General features: G+C 45.9%; 2 protein-coding genes across 3 annotated transcripts in view; both read right to left on the bottom strand.

Annotated features, from left to right (window-relative positions):
- The window catches only part of parp12a (poly (ADP-ribose) polymerase family, member 12a), a 29,560-nt gene extending 26,363 nt beyond the window's left edge, over nt 1-3,197 (bottom strand). Inside the window, exons 1-2 of the mRNA XM_021601474.2 lie at nt 2,768-3,197; nt 1,746-1,881 (exon numbers count right to left, since the gene is read on the bottom strand). Of these exons, the coding sequence (XP_021457149.1) occupies nt 1,746-1,881; nt 2,768-3,084 (453 nt within the window). The 5' untranslated portion in view covers nt 3,085-3,197. The remainder of the gene's footprint in view (nt 1-1,745; nt 1,882-2,767) is intronic.
- A 2,569-nt stretch (nt 3,198-5,766) lies between these two features.
- srgap1a (SLIT-ROBO Rho GTPase activating protein 1a) overlaps nt 5,767-13,442 on the bottom strand; it is a 152,568-nt gene continuing 144,892 nt past the window's right edge. For both annotated transcript variants that reach the window (XM_036977675.1, XM_036977679.1), the window contains exons 21-22: nt 9,685-10,072; nt 5,767-8,687 (exon numbers count right to left, since the gene is read on the bottom strand). In XM_036977675.1, the coding sequence (XP_036833570.1) occupies nt 8,286-8,687; nt 9,685-10,072 (790 nt within the window). In that variant the 3' untranslated portion in view covers nt 5,767-8,285. The remainder of the gene's footprint in view (nt 8,688-9,684; nt 10,073-13,442) is intronic.

Here is a 13,442-nt window from a genome sequence, read left to right as displayed (position 1 = left end):
TCACTGCAGCGTACATGTCTGTGATGATGCGCCCCCGCCCCTGAAGCTGCAGGTTCAGCGCATCGAGATGGCTCGAGATGTCACAGAGAAAGGCCAGCTCACACAGGAACTTTTGCTCCCGGAGCTCTGCTGTATCCTTCCCTTTGGTTTCCAGGAATTGACATATTTCCTCACGCAGCTCGAAACATCTGTTCAGTACTTTTCCTCTGCTTAGCCATCTCACCTCTGTGTGATACGGCACGTCTGCGTATTCCGAACCACACTCCTCCAGAAAAGATTTAAACTGGCGGTGATTTAGACCTTTGGCTCTTATAAAGTTAACTACCTGTGTTACTGTGGTCATAACATGTTCCATCTTTAGGGCTTTGGCACACAGTGCTTCCTGATGTATGATGCAGTGGTAAACAGTTAGCTCACCTGCACAGTTCTCTTCCCGCATCTTCTCCCGAACCATGCCCACCAGTCCACTCTTTTTACCGCACATCGCTGGCGCACCATCTGTCGTTAATCCAACGAGTTTATCCCATGGCAGCTTTATTTCAGTTACACATTTGGAAACCTCCTCAAAGATTTCCTTTCCTGTGGTTGTGCCATGCATTGATTTGAATCCTAATAGCTCCTCCGTAACACACAGATTTGAGTCCACTCCACGGATGAAGACTGACAGCTGAGCAGTATCAGATGCGTCGCAGCTCTCATCCACAGCGAGGGAGAACGCAACAAAATCTTTTCCCTTTTCCATCAGCTGGTCATACAGATTGGTGGCAAGATCACATGTGCGATCAGCTACTGTGTTCCTGCTCAGGCTCACGTTTGAAAATGCTTGTTTTTTCTCTGGGCATACATACGAGGTCACAAACCTTCATCATGCACTTTTTCATGAACTCTCCCTCATTAAAGGGCCTGATTTTGCGATCTCTGCTGCCACTATATAACTAGCCTTTACAGCAGCCTCGCTTTGTGATGTGGCTTTTTTAAACATATTCTGTTGTGAAACCAAACTTATTTTCATCTCCTCTACTTTCTGGCTCCTTTGAGTCATGTCCAGGTCCTTGTATTTGTCATGGTGTTTTGTTTCATAGTGTCATCTAATGTTGTACTCCTTACTTACAGCCACGTTGACTCCACAAACAAGACAAACAGGTTTGTCTTTTACATATGTAAACAGATATTCTGCCTCCCACTTGTCCAGAAAGCTCCTGTTTTCAGCCTTTCTTTTCGCCATTTTTGGGAAGGGTTAGCTCGCTGACAGTTGTAGCGTCTATGTTGCTATGACTACTGTCACAGAGGAGAGAGCGTTTCTGGGTCCTGTCCTGATTGGCGCGCGAAAACAGCAGAGCATTATGGGATTCGTAGTATTAGTGGTGAATGCGCTGTATAATACCGGCGGGCCAGCTCTAGTAGTAATTTGGTATTGTCTCGCGGGCCAAATATAATTACCCCGCGGGCCAAATTTGGCCCACGGGCCAGAGTTTGACACCCATGCTCAAGTAAGTCGCGATGAACTCACAATTTTGACACTATAATTAATGTTTGACTCATATCGATGCCATATAGGCCATTTAAAACCAGAGAAGTTGATTCTAAAGGCCAGTTGACCTTTAATAAACAGTATGGCAGAAATTCCAGCTATTACAGAGTAAGGAGGTGACCTTACAGTATTACCTTATTGCTAACCTTCCCAGTAACCTATCCAATCTTTTTAGATCCACTAATTGGTAGAGGTCATTTTGGGAGCCACCCACCTCAGGCATCAGGTAGGGGTCATTCTGCAGCAGTAGTGGAAACAGCTCTGCCTCCCCCAGCTCATGGTGATCCACACTCCTTATAAGAGCTGTGTTGTGTGGGGAATCTAGACTGTGGGCATTTTTGCACTTGTTCCTTGAGTTTAAAGAGAAATGCGAACAATGTAAGTACATTGACAAAATATGAGCAAATTAAACCAAGACAACAGAAGAGTCACATTACTAACTTTCAAGCATTAGTCAGGTCAACAAATGCTGTTGGCTCCTCAGCAAAAATATGTTGTTGTTATATCTATTCACTAACTAGTCCAATCAAAGCTTATATCTGATACTCATTGCTTGAGATACCAAATAAATGAGTCACAGGGCCAGTTACAACAGGTGTGTTTGTGGTCAAAGTGTAACAATAACAGATTCTACACCCGAATTATCAACATACATTACTAAATTCGGTTTACCACTTAGGTAAAAATGTTTTTATATTGGATATTCAGTTCTCTCTGTCAATAGCATGTAAACAAATCGTGCCGTGACTATGAAAGTGATATATTCTGAATCAAGGGAAGATGGAGAAAATCCACACCTTTTTTGTTGTTGAAATGTATATTTTATTTTTCTGGATTTCAATCTTCAATAGCTCTTAAATAAAGCGTGCCGTGACTATGAAAATTATATATCCTGGATCATGGGAAGATGGAGAAAACTCCATCCTCCATCTCCCTTGATTCAGAATACATGATTTTCATAGTCACGGCACGCTTTGTTTTAAGAACTATTCAAGATTTTAATTCCATTTTGTTATTAAAAATAAAAGTAGTGGATTGTTCACCATTCACCTGGTACAGAATATACAATTTGTATAGCCATAGTATGCCTGGTTCAATAGCTATTGATGAGAGAACCGAATATCCAATATAAAACTAATTTGACCTCAGTATTTACCTATGATATGAAACATCTGCAGTTCCACTATGAGATAAAAAAAAATATATGTTTATAGTCTCACAGAACATGACACCTACCCGAACCTGCAGTTACCGCATACAAAGTATCTGCACAAGTGTAAGTTCTCGCAATGAAGACAATCGCCAGGAGGGCTTTGACAGACTCGCAGTGAAGTCTTTGCAACAATAACACTGTTCTGGCTTATAGCGAGACGCGAGGCCTTTCCTTCGCCTTTACTGATGGCATATTTTCCTCTGTCACAAAGTATTCCAAGTAGGACGTCATCTGCAACAGTGAACTTTTGACCAACGATCCGGTCAAGCTGCTTGAAGTCCAAGCATCCTTGATTTCCACACAGAATTTGTGTTACATATCGAGACACGACAGACGACATCGTGTTTCGGTCGGGGAAATTATATTTTTTGATCCTCACCTCACCCAACTTGCAATTGGACGTCAGTCACGCTTCCGGAGAAACGAAACTCAAAGTCAAAGCCCTTTAAAACTGGTTCCACAGGATTTCACAGCCATAACGTCAAAACGTTCTATAATATTGTAAAAATTAATGAAAAAAAATATAATTATGTATTTTTGGTTAGGCACAAGGTTAGCAGTGAGGTTAAGGTTAGGTTTAACATTTAAAGTAGATATAGGCGGGGTTTATGACTGTGGAAGCTAGTGACCAGCTCCTAGTGACGACACTTTAAACCTCTGCTTTCAACATGGACAATTTGGTAGTTGTTGAAAATTCACACCACCAGGTCCTCTGTTTATATGACCAACATAGGATTTTGCATAACCTCTGCTTTTTATTCCACTGTGTTATGTAAAACATGAAATACATAAATTCATGTAATAATACCTAATGGTCACACGATGGCAGTACAGTATAGCAATGAACAATAGACCTCCGCAGGCAACTTTTGTTACCTGTCAAGTTGCTTCTACAAAGTATTGACTCAGGGGTGTGAATACTTATGTAAATGAGAAATTTCTAATAAATTACTAAACATTTGTAAAAACTTGTTTTCACTTTGTCAATATGGGGTATCGTGTGTAGGTGGTGGATAATAAAATATTGAATTCAGTCTGTAGCACAGCAAAATGTGGAGTAAGTCAAGGGGCATGAATACTTTCGGAATGAACTATAAAGCAGCAGCACTAAATCTACGTCAGATTTAAATATGGACTAGCCGCTAGAGAATAAGGAACTGAATTGCATTTACTATATGTAACACCTTAATTTGCGTGCATTGAATGGTGTGGTTTATTCTTATGGACTTTCAAACATATCAGCAGCTTAGGTCTTATACAGTTGAAGTCTGAAGTTTACATATACCTTAGCCAAATATATTTAAACTCAGTTTCACAATTCCTGAAATGTCATCCTAGTAAAAATTCCCTGTCTTAGGTCAGTTAGGATCACCACTTTATTTTAAGAATGTGAAATGTCAGAATAATAGTAGAGAGAATGATTTATTTCAGATTGTATTTCTTTCATCACATTCCCAGTGCGTCAGATGCTTACATACATTCAATTAGTATTTGGTAGCATTGCCTTTAAATTGTTTAACTTGGGTCAAACGTTTCAAGTAGCCTTCCACAAGCTTCCCACAATAAGTTGGGTGAATTTTGGCCCATTCCTCTTGACATAGCTGGTGTAACTGAGTCATGTTTGTAGGCCTTCTTGCTCACACACACACTTTTTCAGTTCTGCCCACAAATGTTGTATAGGATAGAGGTCAGGGCTTTGTGATGGCCACTCCAATACCTTGACTTTGTTGTCCTTAAGCCATTTTGCCACAACTTTGGAAGTATGCTTGGGGTCATTGTTCATTTGGAAGACACATTTGCGACCAAGCTTTAACTTCCTGACGGATGTCTTGAGATGTTGCTTCAATATATCCACATAGTTTTCCATCCTCATGATGCCATCTATTTTATGAAGTGCACCTGTCCCTCCTTCAGCAATGCACCCCCACAACATGAATCTGCCACCCCTGTGCTTCACAGTTGGGATGGAGTTCTTCGGGTTGCAAGCCTCCCCCTTTTTCCTCCAAACATAACAATGGTCATTATGGCCAAACAGATCTATTTTTGTTTCATCAGACCAGAGGACATTTCTCCAAAAAGTAAGATTTTTTTCCCCCATGTGCAGTTGCAAACCGCAGTCTGGCGTTATTGTGGCAGTTTTGGAGCAGTGACTTCTTCCTTGTTGAGCGGCCTTTTAGGTTATGTCAGTATATGACTCGTTTTACTGTGAAAATAGATAGTTTTGTACCGGTTTCCTCCAGCATCTTCCCAGGGTCCTTTGCGGTTGTTCTGGGATTGATTGGCACTTTTCACACCAAAGTATGTTCATCTCTAGGAGAGAGAACGCATCTCCTTCCTGAGCGGTATGACAGCTGTGTGGTCCCATGGTGTTTATACTTGCGTACTATTGTTTGTACAGATGAACGTGGTACCTTCAGGTGTTTGGAAATTGCTCCTAAGGATGAACCAGACTTTTTCTGAGGTCTTGGCTGATTTCTTTTGATTTTCCCATGATGTCAAGCAAAGAGGCACTGAGTTTGAAGGTCGGCCTTGAAATACATCCACAGGTAAACCTCCAATTAACTCAAATTATGTCAATTAGCCTATCAGAAGCTTCTAAAGCCATGACATCATCTGGAATTTTCCAAGCTGTTACATACACTAAGTTGACTGTGCCTTTAAACTTCCGACCCACTGGAATTGTGATACTGTGAATTATAAGTGAAATAATCTGTCTGTAAATAATTGTTGGAAAATGTGTCATGCACACAGTAGATGTCCTAACCAACTTGACAAAACTATAGTTTTTTTGAACAAGAAATGTGTGGAGTGGTTGAAAAACGAGTTAATGACTCCAACCTAAGTGTATGTAAACTTCCGACTTCAACTGTACCCATTTTCCTCAGAGTAAGATATAATGTACATTAACTTGAAAATGAGTTGTAAATAGTGAAGTATTTCCTGTAACACAATGACCAGAGGTTTAGAGTGCTGCTGACAACATGCACAGTGCTAATTTTATCAGAAGAGGACAAAAGACCACTTCAGACTGAACAATTGCCTTTATTAGAAAGAAAAACCCTTGAGGAACAACCCTCAAATAGCTCTAAAAGTTAAGATATTTCATGCCAAATATACAGTTCTATACATAAAAGTGCATTGTCACAATGTATAAGCAGTATCTTTATTATTCAATAATTAATAACTTTTTCTAAAATGGCATCATCATTATTAATTCATTCATCTCGCTTCCTACTGCTCTTAACACAGGGTCTGAAATGAGAATGCAACAGTACAGAACATAGTTCAAGTTCCTCTAAAACATTTTCAAAGGCACTTTCACGTGTACATACTACAGATGTACAAGGACACAAGGTTAGTCAACAGGCAGGATACTACTGTGTATGATTGGCATAGAGAGAAAACACAGAATACAACAGGGTCATGTTCATTAGGAGACACTGTAGCAAAACGGAAAACTAAATGAGTGTTTCTTCTTGGTACTCCCTCCGTTTGTCAGTTCTCTTCCATTTGGTGTCGAATGAATACGATCCGGGTTTGGGTGGGACACCTGCAACTTAAGACATTTTTGAATTTCTACATCCTTCGTTCAAAAAATCCTATCCAATTCTAACAAAACTAAAATCGTAAACAAATAAACATTACAGAACTCAGAAAAAAGGGTTGTAAATCCAGAATTCAGATCATATTCACTTTTAATATACATAAATGTTTTGCAATAGACAAAAATAAACCTGTTGCAGTTTGTATTTCAAGGAAAACATTGCTTATTGGGAATTTGTTTTTGTTTGTCCTTGCTCTTTAACCAGATGCAAGCTTCCCCACACATGCACCTATCAGTCTTCTTTCTTCAGCTACACAGACAGACTTCTAGAGGGCACTGTCACAGAATTGGAAAACAGGGGGGCATTCAGTTCCAGTATGAGTAGGCCAGTTCCCTTGGTGGTCAGTTGTCACATACACCCACATCATGTGACATGGTCTTCAGTGAACATGCGAGTATGTATTCCCCAGGACCAAATCAATCATTCAAGAGGGGGTTTATCACATACATGTAATGACAAATTCCTGATGGAGAATCTAAACATCAGTCACATCTCCCCCACAGAGTAATGGACCAGCCCATCTCTCTATCCACAACACAAGGATTAGCCTACATGGTCAGAGGGGGCTATTGGGATAGAAAGCTCCTCACACACTGACATTGACAAGAAACACAAGAAGCAGTATGATGAACAAGGTAGTATTTTACAGTAACAGTCAGTTAGTCCATGGCTACTGGCAGCACTCCGTCGTTGGGAGAGTTGCCGTGAGTCTTTCCACAAGTTTCTGGAGTCTTGCACAAGGAGAGAAAGAGAGAGTAACATCCATGCTCTAAAACTATGATTCATTTGGACAGAGAAAGCCAGGCATTGTGTGTTGTTGTACAGTAAAGCAAGCTCTTGTGTGTTGTGTATAACATTGGTCATATGCATTGTGGGGCGTCTATAGTACAGCAAACCATTCTCAACCGGCCCCTTGATTCTAAAAACAGAAGGCCAACGAAGGTTCGACACAGGTCTTTAGGAGTATATAACAATTTTCACAGAATTTCCATAATGGGTAATATTTCACATAGTGGTTGTATCCTCGTCTCCCTCCAGACCTTGTTTAGAACGATGCTGCTGTGTTAAAATAAAGCCATGTGAAATCAACATGTACAACTTATATCTTGTACAAGTTTTCATAATTCATATATATATATGAGTGTACCCTTATGATCACACACATATCTGGACTCTTCCACTCCCTGCTTCAGTCTCTGTTTCAATCTCAGCTATAAATATTAGTTAGCTACACCCATACTTCCAGCAGCTTTCGATTGGTGGTTTGAACACTATTGACAGCTTATATTTCTGAGTGGCAGTAAGGCCTTACGATCAGTACTCTAAACCTAAGTATTTTTCATCTAAGTGAGAAGCGAACTCCAGTCACAGCCGACACGGACTACATTTCCCATAGTTCCCCTGGCTGAGTAGTAAACAAAACGTGCACCACTTTGTTTCTTTAGTGTTCATTCTTTTGTAGTTCTCTAGTTTCTGTAACCTCGAAGGAAGCCTTTGTGATTTGTTACGGTGTATAGTAATGATGAAGAAAAAGTTGACTTATCTAGCGATGCAAGGCATTTCAGCAGATTCTACAGTATTTTCCACATGATCTTGACAAACTATTTGTCTGTTGAAAATATTCACACTGAAACATGCCCTTTTCTTTGTGGTAGTTCAGTCTGTTTAGCAGACCAGAGAATATCCCTATGTTGTCGTTGTCAATAAATGTGGTTAACTTCTAGACACTGCAAGAAAACAAATCCACCTCACAAAGAAAACAAATACAGCATCCTTGCTTACTTGAATGTCTCAGATCTCTTTAATCAATGTCCAGGCAATGGACTGTTCTTATACTGTCCTCACAATGTTATAATTATTATTAGAATCTATAGACATCGATAACATGTTGCTACTGTATCCCATTGGCCTCTGCTCCCGTCCCAGAGTTCAGCGTTCACATGGTGCACGACTTGTCCAGGGGGTCCTGGGGAGGGGGTGCGGCGGGGAGGTGGGTCGGGCCCGTCTTGGGCAGAACCAGGGGCTTTGGTCTCAGAGCGGGCGGCTTGAGCTGCACCCCCATGCGGGGCACCACCACCGGCTTGAAGGTGCTCATGGTGTCACTGGAGGAGCTGGTGCTGCGGCGCATCGGCGCCCCCCCGGCCCCGCCGGTCTGGGCCCTCAGCAGGATGTTGTGGAGGGGGCTGAGGGACTCGCTGGAACTAGCTGGGGTGGGGCCCCCGGTCGACTGCCTCTGCTCCAGAGTGTCCAGCACAACGTCGGGGGCGTGCTTGGCTGAACTCTGCCTCTCGAGCTCCCGCAGCTCGTTCAGCGCCGTGTTCATTGTCTCCTCTATGTCCTGAAGGGAGAGAGAGCAAGCGGTAGGTAAACAGAGAGGGAAAAGACAGAGAAGTTAATAAATATACAGTGACATCCTTATGGGACTCCCAATCACTGCCGGATGTGATACAGCCTGGAATCGAAACAGGGACTGTAGTGACGCCTCTTGCACTGAGATGCAGTGCCTCAGACCTCTGCGCATGCGAGCTCAGTCAGGACAAGAGTGCTGCTTGAGACTGAAATCCCTGGGCATGTGCCCGACTTCGAATACCAAAGACAAGATGCAGAGATGACAAGACATTCATCAGGGCATCTCCCTACTAGACAGAGACAGACAACCCAATGGAGAGAGACATCATCCTCTTTTTGACCATCAGCTTCCTAATTAGAAGTCTCTTCACACTGCTGATGGCTTCTCATGATTTCCCACAATGCATACTGTTACCGCCAAGACGCATCGCATTGTTATCAGAGCTCTGATAAGGTAATTGTGGCCTGTAACGACACAAAGTATCACCATGCAGACACTGATGCCTGCTTTGAAATAATGACTTTCTATTTTCTGTTCTGACAAGCGGCACTCGGACCAGATTAACAGCTTGTGTGACGGTGTGGAACATTACAAAAATAGATACTCGATTCTCAAAAGCGATTTAACTCCACGTCAATATCCCAGAAGCTATATGAAGCAACAAAAACACATTTTTTGTGTTATTCTTACTAGCGCTGCGGTTGCTGCTAGCAGCAATTCTTTAAAGCAAGTTTTACTTGCAATGATGGTGACATGTGGTTGTCTCGTCTCACCTACATTTGTTGACTTCACTTATTGTAAGTCACTCTGTATAGGAGCATCTTGATAACATGACAACTAGATTGTCAATGTGAATGTGTTTGGGAGTGATGTGACAGAGGTGTTCAGGAGCAGAATACAGAATTAGCACTGACTAGGTTTACAGGGCGGTGCAGGGCTGTGGTGCTGGAGTGAGCTGTGCTCGTCCCTCGTTGCTGATGCTGACCTGTGCGATGGTCTCCGGGTCCAGGGGCTTGCCGCCACCACCGTGCGGGTGTGGGTGGGGCTCCTGGAACACGGCTGTGTACTGGCCAGAACTCGTGGAGCGTCGGATGGGCGGGCTCTCCATCTTCTTCAGCGACTCGTGGCGGCTGATGTTGGTCAGGCTGCCGTGGCCGGTACGCCGCCGGCGCTCTGGGCTGTCCATGGGCAGCTGGCCGTGGTTGCGGCTCCGCAGCAGATCCCGGGGGCTGAAGGAGTGACCTAGCACCGGAGAACCCATCTCAGGGGTGTGAACCTGGCCCCCGTGGATCTGCTGGGAGTGCACTACGCAGTGGACGTCACTGGGGCGGACAGGGGGGCGGCGGGATGGGGGCTCCGTCCTCTTTCTGTGCCTGCCGTGGGAGGGGTGGTGCAAAGACACAGAGGTCAGGTTATTTTATTTAACCTTTATTTAAAACTAGGCAGGTCTATGGCGTTATACTTTATAAATGTTGCCTTGTCTTGCAGACGGGCCGTGGTAATGTAGCTACAGTCCCTCACTGACTCTTAGTCACTAAGTGGATCGAGACACCAGGCAGAGTTGTTGAAGCCTTCTGTCTGAATTTAGTGTTCAGATGTAAACCTATATGGCAGTCCCAAAGTGCTCCTAGTAGCTTGTTCAGAGCCCAGGTATAGTGAGGGCTGGCAGGGCTCACGCTGCAGCACTGAGAGGCCTGCAGGCTGGGTCATTATCAGCACCTCCAGCCACAGCAGGCCCCCTGCCTGGGAGAAGGTACAGCTGGCTCAGCATTAGAGCTGTCCTCCATCTGAACCTGGCTGTCTCAACACACCCTCCGGAACATAGATATAGACACACGCAAGCACACACACAAGTCATTTCTACCGGGGCTCTAAAAAGACACTGCTCTGATCCGCATATTTATAACACCCAGCCAGCCTAGCAGGAGACAGCAAAGTGTGTGTGTGAGTCATAACGTTATATCACACAACCTGATCAGCACTAAACACTGAAGGCTGGCTTGTTGGCAAGACAGCACAAAACAGATGTGGGACCAGGCTAGCTGCACATCACTTCCTGTCTCATATCATTGTTGTGACAAAACCTTTATCTCCATGAAATGTCATTCATGAGTCTAGCAGCTATTCATTCCTTAATCATCCCTCCCAGGCTTTTCAGAGTGTTTCAAGTCCCAGTCTAATTCCTGCCTAATGAACACTGTCTCAGCCACCGTCATTAAGAGCCTGAGGGAGAGGGACCTTCATCATTGAGCTAAATATGGGCCATGATGTGTTCTGGTACAGTATGGAGGACTGGCTGGGGGTTGGGAGAGGAGTGTGTTACTGCAGGGGGTAAACAAGTGCAGGGACTCATCATGACCAGTAGGGGGGAGTAAAATCACAACTTAATCTATGAACAGGCTTATAAGGAGGAAGATAACTGCTACAGTACAACCCATAGACAGTCATTGTGTACTTTTAAACCCTATTATACACTAGCTATTCATCCAAGATTCTACAGTAAATGATATGCATTCCTGTCTATCAACACAATACAGAGACAACGGTTCACTGATATGACGGCATTCCTTCCCATCTTATTGATGTCATACAAATGCAAACCAGATAATACAATAATGTCTGGCTGACTGACTACAATTCTATGCTGTAATTAATACAGTTGTATAACAGAAATTATGTACATCGCCTGACGACAAACCAGGCACTTCAGGGCTTTTGACTAGCTAGTGAGTGCATCATTGTTGATCGCGAACAGTGGGAGTAGATGTCTAAATAAAGCCAAAGATATGAATGATTCAACAGTGCCGAGCCATGTCTGCATAGAACAGTGGAGAGAGGCGAGAGAGAGAGGGGCGAGAGAGAGAGAGAGGGGCGAGAGAGAGAGAGAGAGGGGCGAGAGAGAGAGAGAGAGGGGCGAGAGAGAGAGAGAGAGGGGCGAGAGAGAGAGAGAGAGGGGCGAGAGAGAGAGAGAGGGTAGAGAGAGGGGAGCGAGAGAGGGGCGAGAGAGAGAGAGAGGGGAGAGAGAGGGGAGAGAGAGGGGCGAGAGAGAGAGGGGAGAGAGAGGGGCGAGAGAGAGAGGGGAGAGAGAGAGGGCGAGAGAGAGGGGCGAGAGAGAGAGAGAGGGGCGAGAGAGGGGCGAGAGAGAGAGGGGCGAGAGAGAGAGAGGGGCGAGAGAGAGAGAGGGGCGAGAGAGAGAGAGAGGGGCGAGAGAGAGAGAGGGGCGAGAGAGAGAGAGAGAGGGGCGAGAGAGAGAGAGAGAGGGGCGAGAGAGAGGGGCGAGAGAGAGGGGCGAGAGAGAGAGAGAGAGGGGCGAGAGAGAGAGGAGCGAGAGAGAGGGGCGAGAGAGAGGGGCGAGAGAGAGGGGCGAGAGAGAGAGAGAGGGAGAGAGAGGGGCGAGAGAGAGAGAGAGGGGCGAGAGAGAGAGAGAGGGGCGAGAGAGAGAGAGAGGGGCGAGAGAGAGAGAGAGGGGCGAGAGAGAGAGAGAGGGGCGAGAGAGAGAGAGAGGGGCGAGAGAGAGAGAGAGGGGCGAGAGAGAGGGGCGAGAGAGAGAGGAGCGAGAGAGAGAGAGAGAGGGGCGAGAGAGAGAGGGGCGAGAGAGAGAGGGGCGAGAGAGAGGGGCGAGAGAGAGGGGCGAGAGAGAGGGGCGAGAGAGAGGGGCGAGAGAGAGGGGCGAGAGAGAGGGGCGAGAGAGAGGGGCGAGAGAGAGGGGCGAGAGAGAGGGGCGAGAGAGAGGGGCGAGAGAGAGAGGAGCGAGAGAGAGAGGAGCGAGAGAGAGAGAGCGAGAGAGAGGAGAGAGAGAGGCGAGAGAGAGAGGAGCGAGAGAGAGGCGAGAGAGGAGCGAGAGAGAGAGAGAGAGGAGCGAGAGAGAGAGAGAGAGGAGCGAGAGAGAGAGGAGCGAGAGAGAGAGAGAGAGAGAAAGGAGCGAGAGAGAGAGAGGAGCGAGAGAGAGAGAGAGAGAGAGAGAGAGAGAGAGAGAGAGAGGGGAGCGAGAGAGAGAGATGGAGGAGCGAGAGAGAGAGCGAGAGAGGAGCGAGAGAGAGGAGCGAGAGAGAGAGAGAGAGAGAGAGGGGAACGAGAGAGAGAGAGAGAGGGGAACGAGAGAGAGAGAGAGGGGGGAACGAGAGAGAGAGAGAGAGGGGAGCGAGAGAGAGGGGAGCGAGAGAGAGGGGAGCGAGAGAGAGGGGAGCGAGAGAGAGGGGAGCGAGAGAGGGGAGCGAGAGAGAGAGAGAGAGGGGAGCGAGAGAGAGAGAGAGAGAGGGGAGCGAGAGAGAGAGAGAGAGAGAGAGGGGAGCGAGAGAGAGAGAGAGAGAGGGGAGCGAGAGAGAGAGAGAGAGAGAGAGAGAGAGAGAGGGGAGCGAGAGAGAGAGAGAGAGAGAGAGGGGAGAGAGAGAGAGAGGGGGGAGAGAGAGAGAGGGGAGAAAGAGGGGATTGAGAGGGGAGCGAGAGAGAGAGAGGGGAGCGAGAGAGAGAGAGGGGAGCGAGAGAGAGAGAGGGGAGCGAGAGAGAGAGAGGGGAGCGAGAGAGAGAGAGAGGGGAGCGCGAGAGAGAGAGAGGGGAGCGCGAGAGAGAGAGAGGGGAGCGAGAGAGAGAGAGAGGGGAGCGAGAGAGAGGGAGAGAGGGGAGCGAGATAGAGGGAGAGAGGGGAGCGAGAGAGAGAGAGGGGAGCGAGAGAGAGGGGAGCGAGAAAGAGAGAGGGGAGCGAGAGAGAGAGGGGAGCGAGAAAGAGAGAGGGGAGCGAGAAAG

Source organism: Oncorhynchus mykiss, chromosome 1, assembly GCF_013265735.2.
Source record: "Oncorhynchus mykiss isolate Arlee chromosome 1, USDA_OmykA_1.1, whole genome shotgun sequence".
NCBI classification, from domain to species: domain Eukaryota; kingdom Metazoa; phylum Chordata; class Actinopteri; order Salmoniformes; family Salmonidae; genus Oncorhynchus; species Oncorhynchus mykiss.
Note: the sequence above shows the minus strand (reverse complement) of the source record. Positions and strands in the feature narration are given on the sequence as shown.